This window comes from Myotis nattereri (assembly GCF_964212035.1).
Source record: "Myotis nattereri genome assembly, chromosome: 6".
Classification (NCBI taxonomy): domain Eukaryota; kingdom Metazoa; phylum Chordata; class Mammalia; order Chiroptera; family Vespertilionidae; genus Myotis; species Myotis nattereri.
Window position 1 is genome coordinate 14,567,530 of NC_138081.1, and position 18,864 is coordinate 14,586,393.

Below are 18,864 nucleotides of genomic sequence, written 5' to 3' on the forward strand. Positions count from 1 at the left end.
AATCTGAACTCATACAAATCCGCTTCACCCTTTTTGCCTCAGCTTTATCTGTAAACTGAAAGGATACTGAATGGGGAAGTCAGAACTTGGTTTTCTGTCCTGGAAAATGGGGGTAATAACAGTAACTACTTTATTGGGTTGTTATAAAGATGAAATGAGAATATCTGTGACTATGTAAAATGCTTGGCATAATGTATGGCGGTGATTACAATGCACATTACATGCTTTCTCAGCTAAATTAACCTTCACAGCCCTTCCAGCTGGTATCTAAACCGTGCAGTGCACAAGCATCTGGGGTGCCATCGGATTTGCACTCCATCTAGTGATAACTACTATTCACTCATGTCTATTACTTACTCGGAACTGTGAGGTGTTCTATAAGTTACCTAATTTAATACTCCTACCTTAATGAGGAGGCAATGTTTTCTACATTTTACCCAGGAGTAAATTGAGGCTCTGACAGGATTAACTATCTTGCCCAAGTTTATTGCAGTTAGTGGGTTTGAACTCTTATCTGACGCAGACCTGTCTGACTCCAAAGTCCATGTTTTCTCTACTCTGCTACTCATTAGTGCTGCAGTAAAACTGAATGTAGGGAAGGAGGCATGGCAGCTGACAAACAGAAATGCTAAGAAATTAGACTCCTTCTTTAAAACAATTGCTTTCTATGTTACTGTGGTCTGTGTAAGGTGACCAAAGGAACACATAAGTAATTCTTTGAAAGCACTGAAACTAGGCACCAAACAAGTCTAATTTGTAGAGTTCTATCAATAATTTCAAACAGACCATATTATTATTTTGTTTAATATAAAAAGGAAATATATTTCAGATTAGAGGAAGCAACAGTGAACTCAGGGCTACCTCTCAATAATGTCACTTCGTACTTGCCTTCAGGTTCATTCTACCGTCAGGTCCCATTTTCTCTCACCACCTCCCATCCCTGCTGTGGACAGACAGTGAGACTTGGGCAGTAATTCCAAGTTTTAGAATATGCATTTTACGTGGGAGATTCAACTAAAAAAACAACACTGTCTCAGCCTACCAGGATAAAGAAATTACCTTGTTTATATCAAGAAGTAGGTTTCAAATACTTTTGTCACAAAAGTATCACTACTTTTTGTCACATGTATAGTTAATTTGCATATTTATCTTAAAAAAAGATTTTAATATATAATTTGAAGTGCCAACCTGAGTAATCTGGTGTACAGGTTAATTGAAAATGAAAACAGTCAGACTCGGATGCACCCCTTTAGCTCACAGTGAGTCACTGGAGCTGAGTGTGCATAAATCATCCTATCATACTACAGTGATTAATATTATCTAAAAACACATACAAAAAAGCTGTATTTATTTTTAAAGAATTAAAGTTCAAATGGGTCACAAATTGCTGCTTTGCTAGATATAATTACCATTATATTGCTCTTGTTTTATTGACTAGTTCTTAATCCTGAGGCTTATACCTGCTTATACCCGAGATAAGCACGCTTCAGGCATTTGTGAATGGCAGTCAACAACTGAGCTGAGAAGGGAAGGAGGCTAAAGGCTGTAATTCTTTTCATGTTAATGACAGTAATGTAAGTCTGACACATAAGCAGTATGCATTCAAAACACCGATACCGGATAGCAGGTAAGGAAGAGAGGAGAGGAATTCCAGTGCAAGGGGGGAAAGACTGAGAAGACATAACTACCCCAAAGATGTTAAGAAAACGACAAAAGACGAGGCCCTGGGTCTGCTGTAGAAAGGAAACGAATCACTCCCTTGGGGCTGATCCATCAACAGTCTCAGCCCGTAGCAGCCCTGCTTCTTTCGGGGCTTTAACCTCTATCTAATTTCATGGAAAGTAGACATCCCCAAACAAAAGACCGCCGTTACCCAGAGAGAGGCCTTCTTATCAGCGAGGAACTTAATAAGGAAAATAGTTTGTGCCTTGCACGATTTTCAAAGGCTGCTATTTCTATTCAATTTTTGGTAAGTTAATAAAATAAGAGCCCATTGAATGAATGAATCACAGGATGGGTGAAATGATACAGTGGTAATGTCTTGAGAGCTTAAATTCCATTACAGTGACCCTTTTAGGCAGCCCTGAAGGGTCTGGGCCACTAGAAGGTGCAGTGTATGCCTCAAGTGTGCTTGGTCTGCTGCAAAGGATATTCATTTTCAATAATGGAGAGCTTAAATGAGGTCAAATTTGGAGGTCATCACCCCCGAACAAACAACTATATGCTGGCCTGTTCTAGAGTATCAAAAACTTCAACTGCTCAGTGTTAAATTGATCAAATTAACCAAAGGTTCCTTCTAGGTCAGCGGTTCTCAACTTGTGGGTCATGACCCCTTTGGCGGTAGAACGACCCTTTTACAGGGGTCGCCCAAGACCATCCTGCACATCAGATATTTACATTACGATTCGTAACAGTAGCAACATTACAGTGATGAAGTAGCAACGAAAATAATTTTATGGTTGGGTCACAACATGAGGAACTGCATTTAAAGGGCCAGAAGGTTGAGAACCACTGTTCTAGGAATTTCTAAAGAAAAAAATGTATGTGAGCAATATTTCAAATATTCACTTTCAGATGAATGATACGATGTAAATTAAAATTAGTACAAACTAATAATTGAACAATAGCAGAATAAAATATAAATAGACTCCTTTGGTACATGGTCAAAACGGTTTACTCACATTTGGTAAAATCAGAACTGAAATGACGACATGTATAAAAGGACAGATAAAGTGGCTCTTCCACTGCAGTCCATTGTATCCTTAATGCTCCATCCCTTGCTGCCCATGATCAGGACATGTGGACTCAACAGTGAACCGTCTCAACTGGCAGCACTCTCCCCTTGAGCCCACGTGGCTGCCCACCCGCATTCAAAAGCCCACACAACTAGTCTCTGAGCCTTTATGACTTGCTTTCTTCCTTTTCCTCGGGTATCTTTTCCCAGATGGGCTCCTTGATGTGTTCTGGTAACCGTTCTAATTTTGTCTAAAAAGAGAAAAATAGGACTATAATATAATGTGGACTTAACTGAACTCTTTGGCCACAAAATAGATTAGTTTTGTCCCCTTAAATCCTCTTGACTTCTTTTACCTCCCCGCCCCTACCTGCCACCAATCCCCTTCCCCCACACCTCCCTCACCTTTTCTAGGCTTTGAAAACAGAGAGAAGAAAACTTGATGGTATATAAAACTCTGACACATATTATCTATTTGATCTTCAGTGATCTCTAGGGGCTGCCACCTAATGTGGTCCCCATGTCTGGACAACTACTGGGAGGGAGGGAGACTTTGGAGGTGGCTTGGGGAGGATGTGGAGACCCCAATCACTGTGGCAATCCTGCCTCCAGGTCTGCCACAGGCCCTCCCCTCCACTCAGTGGGCCAGGATCAGGCTGCAATCCTATATAATAAAAGGGTAATATGCAAATCGACCAAACGGTGGAACGTCCGGTCGCTATGATGCGCACTGACCACTACAGGGCAGATGCTCAACACAGGAGCTGCTCCCTGGTGGTCAGTGTGCTCCCACAGGGGGAGCGCCGCTCAGCCACAAGTTGGGCGACGGCTGGCAAATGCAGCGGTGGCGGCAGGAGCCTCTCCTGCCTCTGTGGCTCACTAAGGATGTCCGACTGATGGCTTAGGCCCGCTCTCTGTGAGGAGCGTAAGCCATCAGCTGGACAACCCCTGAGGGCTCCCGGACTGCGAAAGGGTGCAGGCTGGGCTGAGGGACACCCCCCCACGCCAGTGAACGAATGTCGTGCACTGGGCCTCTAGTGTATTACAACAATACAGATTGTTGGGGAAGGTCATCAAAAAGACATGACTGTCTGTTTGACCTGTGAGCTGAACCCGGGCAATCAAAGGCTCCTTGCCTCCTCCCCTGTGTTTTGGAATGTGTGTTCTGCTGCCTTCCCTGCTCCCAGAACCTGCTCCAAGGATACAGGTTTGAATAGAAATGTGGTATTGAGACTATCTGGACTGGGTACATGACTGACCCAGTTAAGGTCTCCTGGGTATGTGAATGACCCAAGTTGGGGCCTCTGTATAATTTTTAAGATTTGGCAGGTGTGTGCAGAAAGCAAACTGTCTGGCACCTGCCCATGACAAAGCTGGTGAGTAAGTTCTCCTGCTTATTAAACCTGCCACCTACCACTTGGAGTGGTCTGCCTCTCTGTGCTCTCTCCTTGCCTCTGCATCCAGGGGTGGTTTCAGATTACACCTGGGGAGCTCCCCCCACACACTACCCCCAATAGAGGTAGAAATTAAAGTCATACCTTTGTAACTTCCATGGCAACTCCTTCAGGTAAGTTTCGCTGAATGTATTCCAAGTAGACATCTGCTGTACTTCCAGTTAGATGTTTTAGCTGAAATTTCAAACATGAAATTGGTTCATACTCTGCTGTTAGAGTAGAAATTTTAAAGTTTTATTGGTAAAACTGGTAGAGCCTTTTCTTCCTCTATGGAATCTACACAGAATCCCAACTTTAAAAGCCCCGTACCTCCTCTGGTGGAACTGAATGGGGAGCACGGCCCTGAAGCACCCTCCTCCCAGATGTCTGGAAACCAGAGCTGCATGGAACCCAGCTGGCCAGCAGGTATCAGAGCAGTATATTCACAAGACAACTTAACACACAACACAGAAGGACACAGACTAGATCAGTGATGGCGAACCTTTTGAGCTTGGCGTGTCAGCATTTTGAAAAACCCTAACTTAACTCTGGTGCCATGTCACATATAGAAATTTTTTGATATTTGCAACCATAGTAAAATAAAGATGTACATTTTTGATATTTATTTTATATATTTAAATGCCATTTAACAAAGAAAAATCAACCAAAAAAATGAGTTGACACGCGTGTCATAGGTTCGCCATCACTGGACTAGATGGTAAGAGCATGAGATGTTCTACATGCTTCATGCTGAAGTGTTTCTGTTGGACATGGGTGCATACAATTTTGGTGTTTTTTTTCCATTTAAGGGTGGAACTACATCTTAATATTTGTACCCTCAATGTCTAGTATAGTGCTTCCAATGTAAAAGATGCACAGTTGTTTTAATAACATTTATAGATCATTTACTACGTGACGAAGTATTCCCAGTGTTTTAGATAAATACCTCATTTAATCCTCACATAACCTAGGAGATGGGTACCATTATTATTCCCATTTTGTAGGTAAAGAATTGAGGCACAAGGCATACAGCTAGTAAGTGCCAGGACTAGGACCTGGCTGCCTGACTCCAGAACCCATGCACTCCTTAACCGCAAGACTAGGTCAACCCCAGTGGATGCACAAATGAATAAGGTGAATGAAAAATCGTAATGCTGCCCCTCACAGACATGGGAAATCCAGGAAGCATGTGAGAAGAATTATTAGACCTGGGTGAAAATTTAACTAGAATTTTTGAAAAGCAAGCAGAATTATTCTAATGCTATCTTATTGTATAACACTTAGTCAGCTGCCCTAGCTGGTTTGGCTAAGTGGATAGAGAGAGCATCGGCCTGTGCAGACTGAAGGATCCCAGGTTCGTTTCTGGTCAAGGGCACATGCCCAGGTTGTGGGCTCGATCCCCGGTGGGGGACATGCAGGAGGTGGCTGATCAATGATCCTCTCTTATCATTGGTGTTTCTATCTCTCTCTCCTTCTCCCTTCCTCTCTGAAATCAATAAAAATATATTTAAAAAAATAAATAGTCAACTCCCTAGCCAGTTTGGCTCAGTGCTCAGTGTCGGCCCACGGACTGAAGGGTCACGGGTTTGATTCCAGTCAAAGTTATGTACTTCAGTTGCAGGCTGATCCCTGTCTGCGTGAGGCAACCAATCAATGTTTCTCTCTGTCTCTCTGCCTCCTTTCCACTCTCTCTAAAAATCAATGGGAAGAATATCCTCGGGTGAGGGTTAACAAACAGAAGGTAATGCTTGTATGGTTGGATCTGTTGCTCTGAGAAATACAAATTGTTCTAGGGGTAATCAAATTTTTAAAAAATTAAAAAAAAATTAGTTAGCATCATCTGCATTATTAAGCTGAAGTAGAGCTATTCTAAAGGATGGCTTTATTTGAGTTTGATTTTCCTGTCTGTTGCTTCCATAAACACAAAAGGTCCTTTTACCATCTCTGCAACCATTAGCATGAGCTGACTAAAAGGAAGTCAGCCAATGTGAAAGTAAAGTTATGGTAGTATGAAATGGGGCATTTCAAAAATACCTGAATATTTGAAATAAACTCACCTCTAAGCATCTGTAAAGTGTTCTCATTTCATACTGCACTCTGTGCTTCTTGAAAATATGCACTGATTTGAGAAGAGTAAATCGCTCTATTTTCCTTGGAGGTTCATGTCTGAAAGTTAATGGGCAAAACAACAAGCTTAAGCTAAGTGATGATAAAACCTTAGTCAGTGATATCAAAGCACGATCCCACAATGTTGTAGGTCAGGTTCATGCTCAATTACAGGCATTAACTACTATTTACAGACTTCTACTTGTCAGGACTGTCATCTATGCTTAACAACTGATGTCATAAAGCTCAAGCCAAAATAAACACCTTGGACAGCAACACAAACATTTTTTTTCCACAGCCCCAAAATTGAGCCTTGGCATGCAAGTGCACGCACCCTCAAACACACACACCCACACACACCCCTCCAGCTTTTGCAGCCCTGAAGTCCCTTACTGACCAAATATACGAACTGTGAAAAGCAACACCCGTGTGATGGACACAGTGGCAATGTCTGCTGTATCTGTTATTTTAGGGAAAATTTATAGATAACCCAACCCATAATCATAAAACTATAGTCTGTTATGGAAAACGTGGATTCATTGTGTTTTGTAAAGAGGCGGACAGACTGGCAAAGCCCCAAATGGGCCTTGTTCTACATCAGGAGCAGGTGACAAGACAAAGGAGGTGGTTACACTTGACCCTGCAGTGACTTCAGGGCCATATGAAGCTCACCTTGCTCAGGCATGAAATCACTGGGTGAATGGTGTTTCTCAGGGCAGTTTTGAAACAATGAATATATCAGCCAAAGAGCACCAAATCAAAGGATCTATAAAAGGACTGCTTGCCACCTAACTGCCTCCCTGCCCCATCGCGATCCCACACATGAGGGCTTCTTGGATCTCCTGTCTATGAAATTTGTAGAGAAAGGATTTCCTTCATTTTCCTGGTTCACTCATTCTAGCATTTAAACATTCTAGAAGACAGGAGAGATGATCCTGCTTAGGATAATAGGACAAAGCTACACCCTACCTAGCATGAGTTCTATTCCATTTTAAGGGCTCACACTTGGCTGGAATCAGCACCATTTTCTGGCTGATCATGTTACAACTGACAGGTCAGATTAGGAAAGATTATACTTACACTTCAATAGAGATACCAAGTTCTTTAGCAGCAAGCACGGCAAAATATTCGTAACTGTCCAACACAGCCTTATCATGGCCTTTTACTAAAACTGACAGGCGCTTATACAATGTGTCTGGTTCATCAGAAATAGTTATCTACAATTTTGAAATAAAAAAGGAAAGGTTCATTTGTGGTTCCTCTAATATTTGCAACTAAAATATTTAACATATTATCCTCACTCAATTGAGCAACTTCAGAGTTTAGTAATAAATGGGGAGAAAAATGCTATGTAACATTTTAACACTATAAGCTTAAGTATCTAATTACTATCACATTCAGATCTGCACAATGACCCTTAGAATCTGTTAAAATGCAGTTTGAATCAAAGGGACTTTCAAGGCAACAAAATCACTAATGGAACCTTCTAACTTAAGAGTTATTGAGCCCCAAATTCACAATGGGAAAGGATTTTGGGGTTTGTTAACAAAAGTAGCCTGGTCAGAAAACCTGGATTGAGAATTGAACTCTGCTACTTCTAGCTAAATGACAATGGGCAAGTCATATAATCTCACTGCACTTTAGTTTTCTCATATATAAAACAGAATACTGATGCCACAGTTCACAGCATTTCATTAGAGAATAAGAAAACAGATTAAAGTGTTTATAAATGATAAAACATCCTATATAATAAAAGCATAATATGCAAATTGACTGAACGGCATAATGACCCATCAGCAGGGGGTGGGGCTGGGGAGCAGGAGGCCAGTGGTGGAGGGGCGATAGGGGGGGTGGGCAGGCAGGACCAGCTGCTTGCCAGCAGGCACCTGACTCCTGATCAGCCCGCCCTGGTCACCTCCCGCAGAGGGAGGCCAGACTGCGGCTTAGGAGGACATCCCCTGCGGGCTCCCGGACTGTGAGAGGGTGCAGGCTGGGCTAGTTGTTATATAAAGGCGAGTAATTACTATTCATATTCTTTTTTCTTTTAATCCTCACCTGCGGATATGTTTATTGATTTCAGAGAGGAAGGGAAGAGAGAGAAACAGAGAGACAAACACTGATGTGAGAGAGAAACGTCAATCAGTTGCCTCCTGGACATGCGCCGACCAAGGATCAAAACCTATAAACTAGGTAATGCCCTGACTTAGAATTGAACCACAATCTTTTAGTGTAAGGGATGACGCTTCAACAAACTCAGCCACCCCGCAAGGGCCCATTCATATTCCTTATTTTAAAATGTCTTTTTATTAATTTTAGAGATAGAGAAAGGGAGAGGAAAAGGTCAATGAGAGAAACATTGATCAGCTGCCTCCTGCACGCCCCCTACTGGGGATTGAGCCCACAACCCGGCATGTGCCCTGACTGGGAATCGAACCAGTGACCTCTCTGTGCATGGGACAATGCTCAACCAACTGAGCCACATGGGCCAGGGCCACATTCTTCTTAAAAAATATATTTTTACTGATTTCAGGGAGGAAGGAAGAGGGAGAGAGAAACATCAATGATGAGAATCATTGATTGGCTGCCTCCTGCACACCTCCTACTGGGGACTGAGGTTGCAACCCGGGCATGTGCCCTGACTGGGAATCGAACCAGTGACCTCTCTGTGCATGGGACAATGCTCAACCAACTGAGCCACATGGGCCAGGGCCATATTCTTCTTAAAATATATATTTTTACTGATTTTAGGGAGGAAGGAAGAGGGAGAGAGAAACATCAATGATGAGAATCATTGATTGGCTGCCTCCTGCACACCTCCTACTGGGGACTGAGGTTGCAACCCGGGCATGTGCCCTGACTGGGAATCGAACCAGTGACCTCTCTGTGCATGGGACAATGCTCAACCAACTGAGCCAGATGGGCCAGGGCCATATTCTTCTTAAAAAATATATTTTTACTGATTTCAGGGAGGAAGGAAGAGGGAGAGAGAAACATCAATGATGAGAATCATTGATTGGCTGCCTCCTGCACACCTCCTACTGGGGACTGAGGTTGCAACCCGGGCATGTGTCCTGATCGGAATCAAACCACAACCTTTTGGTTCTTAGGTCAACACTCAACCTCTGAGCCACCCAGCCGGGGTAGGACCATATTCTTTATTAGGCTTTATTCATGGTTTTTCCTGTCATAATAGAAAAATTACTCATTTCTAATTAACATGTTATGATACTGACTGTACATATAACTTCTAACTCTTCCGCCCAAATACTTAAAATCTTAGAAATAATGGGTACGATGTTTCTTTCTTCCAAGAGGTGAACTACCTTCACTTCATTCATCCATTAAACCAGTAATTTATATTCTAATCCAATGATTCAGGGTTAATTACTTCACCCCTGAAAGGAGATCTACTTACATAATCAGGAAGCTAGACATTCACTCTCAATTACCCCAAACAAGGTTGTTGGAAGAACAGAATATACTGATATCCTATGGCAAAAGTTGGGGGACAAGGGAAGGGGGAATATAGCCCTAATATGTATTCTTATTGGTTCCTATAGATTTTTTTAAGTTAAGTAATTAATTTATTTTTTGAGAGTGAGTGAGACAGAGAGAAAGAGAAAGAGAAACACTGATTTGTCATTCCACCTATTTATGGATTCATTAGGTGATTCCTGCATGTGCCCTGACTGGGGATTGAACCATACATACCTTGGCTTATTGGGACAACACCCTAACCAACCAAGCTATCTGGCTAGGGCTCCCTACAAGGTTTTGAACCTGTTAAAAATACTAAAATTCAGGAGATTTCACATAACAATTTATATTTCAGTTTAGCTTGGAAAATTTAGACAATCTGGCATCACTAGGTCTGACTTCTGAACGGCAACAAGTGGCTAGAGTAAGTAGTAGCTAGCTGTCTCACCTATCAGGGGCACAGCGGTCATTGTGACCACCCTGTCACCCCTCCTTACAGCCTGGGCCATGCAGGCATCTGAGTTGCAGACCTGAGGTATGTATGTATTGTCATGGAAATATATCCAGTCTCTAATAAGTGAAAAAAATGGAACAGAGTACATTATGTATAGCACAATTCTATTTTGGTGTGCATGTGCCTAGATAGAATGATTGCGTACAGACTAATGTCTAAAAAGATTCATACTAAACTGTAAACTGTTACAGAGGGTTATTTGAGGGGTGGAATTGGAAAAAATGGGACTTTATAAGGATTTCAAAAAATTACAAATAACACAAAAACCGGATTGAGCCCTGACCAGTTTGGCTCAGTGGATAGAGCATCGGCCTGCGGAATGAAAGGTCCCAGGTTCGATTCTGGTCAAGGGCATGTACCTTGGTTGCGGGCACATCCCCAGTAGGGGGTGTGCAGGAGGCAGCTGGTTGATGTTTCTCTCTCATCGATGTTTCTAACTCTCTATCCCTCTCCCTTCCTCTCTGTAAAAAAATCAATAAAAACATTAAAAAAAAAAAACCGGATTGAAGGAATCATGGCCTTTACTTAAATGAAACAAGGTCATATGCTACTTCTGATTTTACTAGTGTTACTGCTCTCTCTCACCGTCAAGACCTGGCTCACTGTCTTAAAATGAGAACAAAGACTTGACAGCTACAGGAAACAAATTTTCCTTGAACACATCACGCATTCTGCATCATTAGTTATGACAATTCTTCACATTATTCTGAGTTACAAGCAAAAGACTGCTCACTCCCACTGTTATGTGGGATAAATAATTTATTCTTTTAGAACTTGCCTGCATACCCTGAAAGAGAACATGAGCACCAGGGACATCAGAGACTACGCGACTCAGGCACACTATGCAATTGCCAGGAATCCAGAACAACATTTTTAGTCATAAAGCATTTGGGAAACAACCCCAAAGGACATAAGGAAAAGTAATCGCTGACGTGGCTCCCTATGCCAAGATGGAGGGAGCACATACCGCAGGCTTGGTCAAGTCCTTGGGAACATCAACATGTAGGTTTGAAAACTGTACCCACTTCATACTGGAACTGCTGTGTGGAGGGAAAAAGAGAAACCTGAGTAAAACAGCACAAGCGCCCATTGTCCTGTTCAGAGCAGCACATCCAACTGCATACTTACAGAAGAAAGGCACCATTTTTGGATGCTCTGCTCTTAGAACTGCTCACAGAAAAATCCCTCGAACCCTTAAAAAAAAAAAAAGGGAACACGTAAGAATTAAAGTCAATCCCCAAACATTCATAGTTTCCACTAAAAAAATCAAAAGTTGTATGATGTTTCAAATAAAGAGCTATCTCATGATTTCTGATGAAGATATTGGATAACTAAAATGCCAAATTAGATTTTATTAAAAAAAGAGACAATAGTAGTATTGATAATCAAAAGGGACTCTCCCATACTAGAGAACCTACATATTTTAAAGCTTAGAAGAAAATTTTAAAAACAAGTAATTCTCACATAACAGCTATAAATTAAATTTGTAGACTTCAAAGAAAAAATGTGGCTTAATTTCCCCATTATTTTTTACAGATTAAATGTAATTCAACATAATACTTATCTGCCTCAATACTTTTGAACAAAATGTCTTTATAATTTATTAAATAGAGTTGAAATAAGAATTCAGAAGTACATTTCTTTTGAAGCTTTTACACATCTTTTCTAGCATATGTATTTCTTGGCTTGGCAGGGACTACTAGCTTATAAACAGAAATATACACTGAAACTGACATCCATTTACACCATGACTGTGCCTCATAACAATCCAGCTTTTCCAATTCCTTTATTGTCAGCTCCCCCTAGTGGATCAAAACTTCTAGTTGAAGGAAACGTGGTACTATATATATTTAATTTGCCATCTGTTTTTCCTTTAAGCTTTCCTGAGATTTAAATACAGATCTTGTAACATAGAAAGCCACACCTGAAACCTACATGATCCTATTAACCAATGTCACCCCAATAAACTTAATTTAAAAAGTGTAACCCAAGAAACTGGAAGCATGCTAGGATCCTTAAAACTACTCTGAAGATGAGAATAACTGTTTAGCACAAGTGAAGTTTTATTGTAACAACTGAAGGTCATCTAAAGAAAGATAAATATCACATGATCTCACTCATTTGTGGAATATAATGAACAACATGAACTGATGAACAAAAACAGATCCAGAGACAGAAGCATTGATCAGACCGTCAAACCTCAGAGGGAAGGTAGGGGAGGGTGGGGTAAGGGGGAGAGATCAACCAAAGGACTTGTATGCGTGCATATAAGCCCAACCAATGGACACAGACAACAGGGGGGTGAGGGCATGAGTGGGGGGTCGGGGGTGGGGTGGTGGGAGGCAATGGGGGGATAAGGACACATATGTAATACCTTAATCAATAAAGAAAAAAAAAACTACTCTGAAGATGAGAATAACTGTTTAGCACAAGTTAAGTTTAATGACAACAACTGAAGGTCATCTAAATATGTTAAAAGGCCTATTCTTAGTTTATGGTCCTTCTTCCCCTCTTAACCCAAGATGGAAGCAAATTAAGTATTTTATTTAATATAAGTGAATGTTATTTAACATTCTCCCTTGGATCGGGGGAAAGACAAAACGAGGAGGCAATCAGGTACAACAGCAGGTAGGAGGAGGTAAGCGCCATTCTTCACCCATAGCCACACAGGAAGCTCCCTCCCCACCTGTCTGCCAGGGACCCCACTGATTCAGCTGTACACCTGCCACTTCCATTCTCCCAGTATCAACCTCTGCTTTTACTTACTTATGTTTTAAACGTATTGATTTCTGGAGAGACAGCGAGGATGGGAGGAGAGAAACATCACCTGGCTGTCCCACTTACGCATTCACTGGTGGATTCCTGTAGGCGCCCCGACTGGGATCGAACCCAAACCCTGGGACCAGCTCCCACCGACGGAGCTCCCGGCCACGGCCAACACCCGTGCTGCTGAGAGCTGGGGGCTAGGCGCTGTTACAGCCAAAATTAACCTTCAAAAGTTCTCAGTTTTCTTTTTGAGGAGGTTAAAGGGCACCTGGGTAAGTGTCTTGGTTCAACATTTCAACCTCTCACACCACCAGTCTGGTCTAAGAACAGTGGTTCTCAAAGTGTGCCCCGCGGGACCCCTGCCCTGCGGACCCCGGCACACCCTCGGGGGCCCGGAAGGCGGAAGCGACTCCACGGTAACACTGCGGCTTCCAGGCGCCTTTCACCCTCGTTCCTGCACCGGGAACGGCTCAGGGGCCGAGTGACGGCGGTGTGAACGCAGGGGCAGCCGCGCGACGCCAGCCGTCTCCCGTTCAGCCAGACATTAGAGAGATTTGGGAAAACGTGAAACAACGGCCAGTCGTCTCATCCTCACTGACTGTTTTGGGAAATTTAACTATTGTCACAAATATGTCCGTGAGGCTAACATGTAAGGAGCGTACTGGTGTTACTTTTCAAGGCGTAAGCACTTTTCGGATCCTCAGTTTTATTTTCGAATAAGCGAAATGCATATCGATAGCCAAGACCCACAAAAACCAGTTGTCCGGAGCTGACCTTTTTTAGGGTGTAAAGGGGGGCCGAGGCCCCAAACCTCGAGGACCGCTGCTTAAGCTGTTGCTTCTCCCGGGAACCTAGCGGAGCCTACGTCCCCGCCCCACCCCCGCCTGCGTGACCGGCCCTGAACCTCAGAACCCGGGCCGGAGGGGAGCGTCTCCATTCGGTCCACGGGGAGAATCGAGACCTCAGCCCCGAATTGTCTCCAGGCGCGTTTCCTGTCTTCGGAGCCACGGTTCATTTTGCAAACATAAAAGCGGAGGAAGTTGGAATGTATGATGTTCAACATCCTTTCCAGCTCTGCCATTCTTTTTGTTCCTGCCTTTGCCCTGACTCCTGTTTTATCCCGTGCGAGAATTCGAGGTAAAACCAACCCCTTTCTTGCTACCATCCTGCAAACGAGCCGAGATGCGGAATAAAATCGGGGAAGGCTCCTGGTGGCCGGAACGACGGCTGTCAGACAGACTGAGGGGCAACTGTCCCTGCGGGCCCGCCTAGTCCCCCCCAGCCTGCCCGGTACCTGCCTGCCAGAGACGCCGGCACCAGGCCCCGAGCGCTGCTCGCGCCGCCATCTTGCCGTCGGCGTCCCAGGATCGCTTCCGGGTCACAGTGCGTCCTCGACCATAGAGTTCCGCAACAGGAGAGAGTGTACCCTCTGTTCCGGCACCGGAAAGACCATAGAGATAGAATTCCGTGCTTTTTAAGGGCGCAACTGAGAATGCAGGCGGCCTCCCGGCCCGGGACCCGAGCTCGGCGAGGTTCCTTCAGCCCATTTGTAGATCGTTACCAAGGTCCCGCAGTGTTTTCCTCTACAAATCGTTTTTCGTCCTGTGTGGTTCCTATTCTTTAGAGGCAAACAAAAACACGTGCTTGGGAAAAAAAATATTGACAGCGGTTATCTCTGGGTAGAGGATTAATGGTTGATTTGTTTTCCTATTTCCGTAGCCTTGTAGTTAAGTCGTTAACCCTGCCTTCCTCCCCCCACCCATTGGCATTTTTGTCCGTCAGCCCTCCTGTGCACCACCGCCCCACGGAGCTTCCCAAGTCGTCATTGCCTTAGGTTACTCTCGTGCTTCAGACCTTCACCCAGGACCACAGCCAAAAGGTGTTATAAGCAAAATGTCTGGTTATTAACGCCTACCCTAATTGAGCTCCAACTAAAAGGCTTGTAACTGGGTTTTGCTGTAATAAAAATTTTCTTCCATTGGTGCAATTCTCGAAGCTTTGCTTCCCTCAAGTGCTTTCACATATATCATCCTAGCCCAGTGGTCGGCAAACTCATTCGTCAACAGAGCCAAATATCCACAGTACAACGATTGAAATTTCTTTTGAGAGCCAGATTTTTTAAACTTAAACTATATAGGTAGGTACATTGTTATTAACTTAATTAGGGTACTCCTAAGGCTTAGGAAGAGCCACACTCAAGGGGCCAAAGAGCCGCATGTGGCTTGGGAGCTGCAGTTTGCCGACCACGGTTCTAGATAATAAAAGCCTTACATGCTAAGTGTCTGGTCGACTGGTCTGCCGTTCAGCCAGTCAAAGTATAATATGCTAATGATATGCTAAGGCCGCTCAACTGCTCGCTGTGACGTGCACTGACCACCAGGGGATAGATGCTCTGAAAGGTAGGTTAGCTTGCTGCTGGGGTCTGGCTGATCAGTGGGGTCTGGCTGATCAGTGGGGTCCCTCAGCCCGGCCTGCACCCTCTCACAATCTGGGATGTTGGGGAGCTAGTTTTAGCCAGATCCCTCAGGCCAGCCTGAGGGACCCCACTGGTGCATGAATTCATGCACCGGGCCTCTAATTTAGTATAATGGAAAACCCTGGGCTTACAATTAGGAGATCTGGGATGTGGACCCAGGTTTACCATTTAGCTGAGTGACTTGGGCAAGTTACTTCCCTGCTCTGAGCCTCAATTTTCTCATATATCAACTAGAGTTGACAATAATAGTTTCCTACTTCAAATAGTTGCTATGAGGATTAAATGAGATAGTGGTGTATGATGTTTAGTACAATGCCTGGCACCTAATAATGCAAATAGATGGCATTTGTACCATAAAGTTGCTTTGACCTCACCTGCCTCACAAGATTGTTGAGAAGATTAAAATTTTTAAAAAATCAAGTTTATGGGAACATTGTGTAGCATTTAGAGTATTGTGCAAATGTAAAGTTCTTTGTTTTTCCTTCCCTGCCCTAATTTGCAGGCTAGAGAACCAAGGAAGAGGTAGAGTGATTTGCCCAGTATCACACAAACCGATGAAAGATTTAGGACCAAAACCCAGTTTTCCTGCCCCTTAGACCGGCCTCTACTCACTGGAACTCATTCCTTGTGGAGGTGTGGCGGAAATGCCCCGTGCGGTCTTATACCAGAGCGTGGAAACTCCACACTTTACCTGTGCACACCTCTGCCGCGCTCGGCTCTGCCACACCTGACAGGCTGCCCAGCGCCTTTTTTCAGGCTCCCACTCTGAACTGTGCCATTCCAAGTTGGCTGGGCTGTCGCAGCCAGCGGGGCTTCCAGCAGCTCTCCAATTCTGCTTCTCAAGTTTGCACCAGTCTATTTGCAACTTGTGTGATGCTCCTCGGCCTGCCTCTGCCCTTCGAGCACCCGCAGCTGGGGGGTGGTCCTGCTGCCACATGACGGTGACATTACAGCTTGCAGATGACTTTCACCTATGTTACCTAGTCTGATCCTCAGAAGAGGAAATGGGGAAACTGAGGCTCAGAGATGAAGCGACTCACACAAAATCGTCTGGTGAGTTAGTTACAGCTGAACCAGTGACCCTCCTCAAGACCCCGGTTCGATGCCTCTCCACCCGTGCAGTGGGCTGGTGCTGGCCCTGTGATCAGCTCAGTTCCATTTAAAGCCTCTTTGGGTGTGAGGATTGGATTCCCACTTCCCCACCCTCCTGCAAGTAAAGGTGTTTATTTTATTTTTAAGTCCTCATCTGAGGATATTATTTCCATTGATTTTTTTTTTTTGAGAGTGAAAGGAAATGGAGGGAGGCAGAGGTGTGCATAGGTAAAGTGTGGAGTTTCCACGCTCTGGTATAGGACCACACAGGGCATTTCCGCCACACCTCTGCCAATGGAAATGGAGAGAGAGAAACGTTGATATGAGACACATTGATTGGTTGCCTCCCACACGTGCCCTGAACGGGCCAGGAGTTGAACCTGTAACCAAGGTACATGCCCTTGACCAGGAATAAAATCCATGACCCTTCAGTCTGCGGGCTGATGCTCTAACCGCTGAGAAAACCAGCCAGGCCTATTTTTTATTTTTTACTTTAAAAGACATGTGTGGCCTGGACTGCTCTTGCAACTGGGTATGGGGACTCAAAGCATTCTCAAGGACTGGGTACCCTCTCCATTCCTGTGGCCAGCATGGTCTCTTTATTGATGGGCTCTCTGTGCTTACAAATAGTGTCTGTGCCCTCAGAACTCTTCCTTGATGTGGCCACCGCCTGCTGCCTTTGACTCATAAAGTTTCTCCATTCATACCCTCAAATGTGGGAGTTTGATTTGGTCCCCTTGTTCTTCTGGGCCAAGCCTTGCCAAATGTCACCTGGTGGCCTAGGGCAGTGGTCGGCAAACTCATTCGTCAACAGAGCCAAATATCCACAGTACAACGATCGAAATTTCTTTTGAGAGCCAAACTTTTTAAACTTAAACTATATAGGTAGGTACATTGTTATTAACTTAATTAGGGTTCTCCTAAGGCTTAGGAGGAGCCACACTCAAGGGGCCAAAGAGCCGCATGTGGCTTGCCAGCCGCAGTTTGCCGACCACAGGCCTATGGACCTAATAGCTTGGATTCAGGTGCCAGCCCTGGTCCAACTAGCTCAGGGCAGGTGGGAGTCACTGTGAGGGGCAAACCCTGGTTTTGCCAACAGCAGGGCTGTGGACAGGGCTCTGTGGTGTGGGATGTGGGCAAGGACAGCGTTCTGAAGCTTGGCCTACTATAGGTCTCTTCCCTACCACCTTCCAAACCTCTAACCCAGAGGTCCTCAAACTCTTTAAACAGGGGGTCAGTTCACTGTCCCTCAGACATTCCACACATGCGCACTGCGGGCCCGGGACGAGTCGGCGGCTAAGCAGGACAGGCAGCGGCGGCAAAAACACCCGGCGGGCCGGATAAATGTTTTCGGTGGGCCGCATGTGGCCCGTGGGCCGTAGTTTGAGGACCCCTGCTCTAACCTAATGCAGATGAGTAGGTCAAATAATTCTGGAGAGTTGATGCAAGTCCACCTTGCTTTATATCCAGGAAAAATAAAAGTATGTGCATCAAATATTTCTAAGTTATATTTTGATTGCACCAGTGGTTCTATTTTATTTTTTAATTTTTTTGTTAATCCTCACCCTAGGATATTTTTCCATTGATGTTTTTTGGGGGGAGGGCGGTAAAGAATCATGGTCATCTGGAAAGCCAGATGGGCTGAGCCACAAAATGGCACCCGGCTCCATTGATTTTAGAGATTGGAAGGGAGTGGGAGAGACAGAAACACCGATGTGAGAGGGACACGTTTGGGTGCCTCCTGCACATGCCCTCAGCCAGGGCTGGGGATCAAGTCTACAGCTGAGGTATGTGCTCTTGACCGGAATCAAACCCAGGACTCTTCAATTCTCAGGTTGACGCTCTATCTACTGAGCCAAACGGGCCAGGGCCAGTGGTTCTGTTTTAGAAGACAGCCCTTTTCTCTTGGTTGTGATGGTTTCATGGTTAATACTTATCTCCAAACTCATCAAGCTATATCCAGTAGATATGCATAACTTTTTATGTCAATCACGTCTCAATAAAGTGTTTAAAAATGGTAATACTGCCAAAAATAAAATTACACAAGCAGAGGAAGTAACGGCCCAAAACAGTCAAAGGGGAGATCAGTGTTGCATGTAACCATGTGTAGGAATGCAAAGCAAGCATGTAGGGCTGCCTGCCTTCACAACGCAGAAGCAAACACTTCCCTGGGAATGCTGTCCCTGGGATCGGGGGGGGGGGGGGAGAACAGCTCTTTTCAAAAGATTATCTCTCTTATTTAAAGGACATAATCAGCCCTTGGGCT

General features: G+C 44.3%; 1 protein-coding gene across 1 annotated transcript; it reads right to left on the reverse strand.

The window, feature by feature from the left end:
- Positions 1-804: 804 nt before the first annotated feature.
- MRPS10 (mitochondrial ribosomal protein S10) lies at positions 805-14,396 on the reverse strand. The gene is made up of 7 exons (XM_081094670.1): positions 14,329-14,396; positions 11,393-11,457; positions 11,232-11,304; positions 7,354-7,490; positions 6,225-6,333; positions 4,273-4,362; positions 805-2,985 (listed from the first exon to the last, which is right to left on the reverse strand). Exons 1-7 carry the CDS (start codon positions 14,374-14,376, stop codon positions 2,902-2,904), a joined length of 606 nt encoding a protein of 201 aa, XP_080950796.1. The 5' UTR covers positions 14,377-14,396; the 3' UTR covers positions 805-2,901.
- Between the last annotated feature and the right edge of the window lie 4,468 nt (positions 14,397-18,864).

Bases quoted from the DNA above. Each gene is read 5' to 3' on its own strand.
- MRPS10 (XM_081094670.1), bottom strand. From the start codon at position 14,376: ATGGCGGCGCGAGCAGCGCTCGGGGCCTGGTGCCGGCGTCTCTGGCAG. The intron at 11,458-14,328 runs GCAGGTACCGGG...TTTTTTTTTAAG, and splicing joins GGTGCCGGCGTCTCTGGCAG to GGTTCGAGGGATTTTTCTGT. The intron at 2,986-4,272 runs GTATGACTTTAA...TTCTCTTTTTAG, and splicing joins TTGCCATGGAAGTTACAAAG to ACAAAATTAGAACGGTTACC.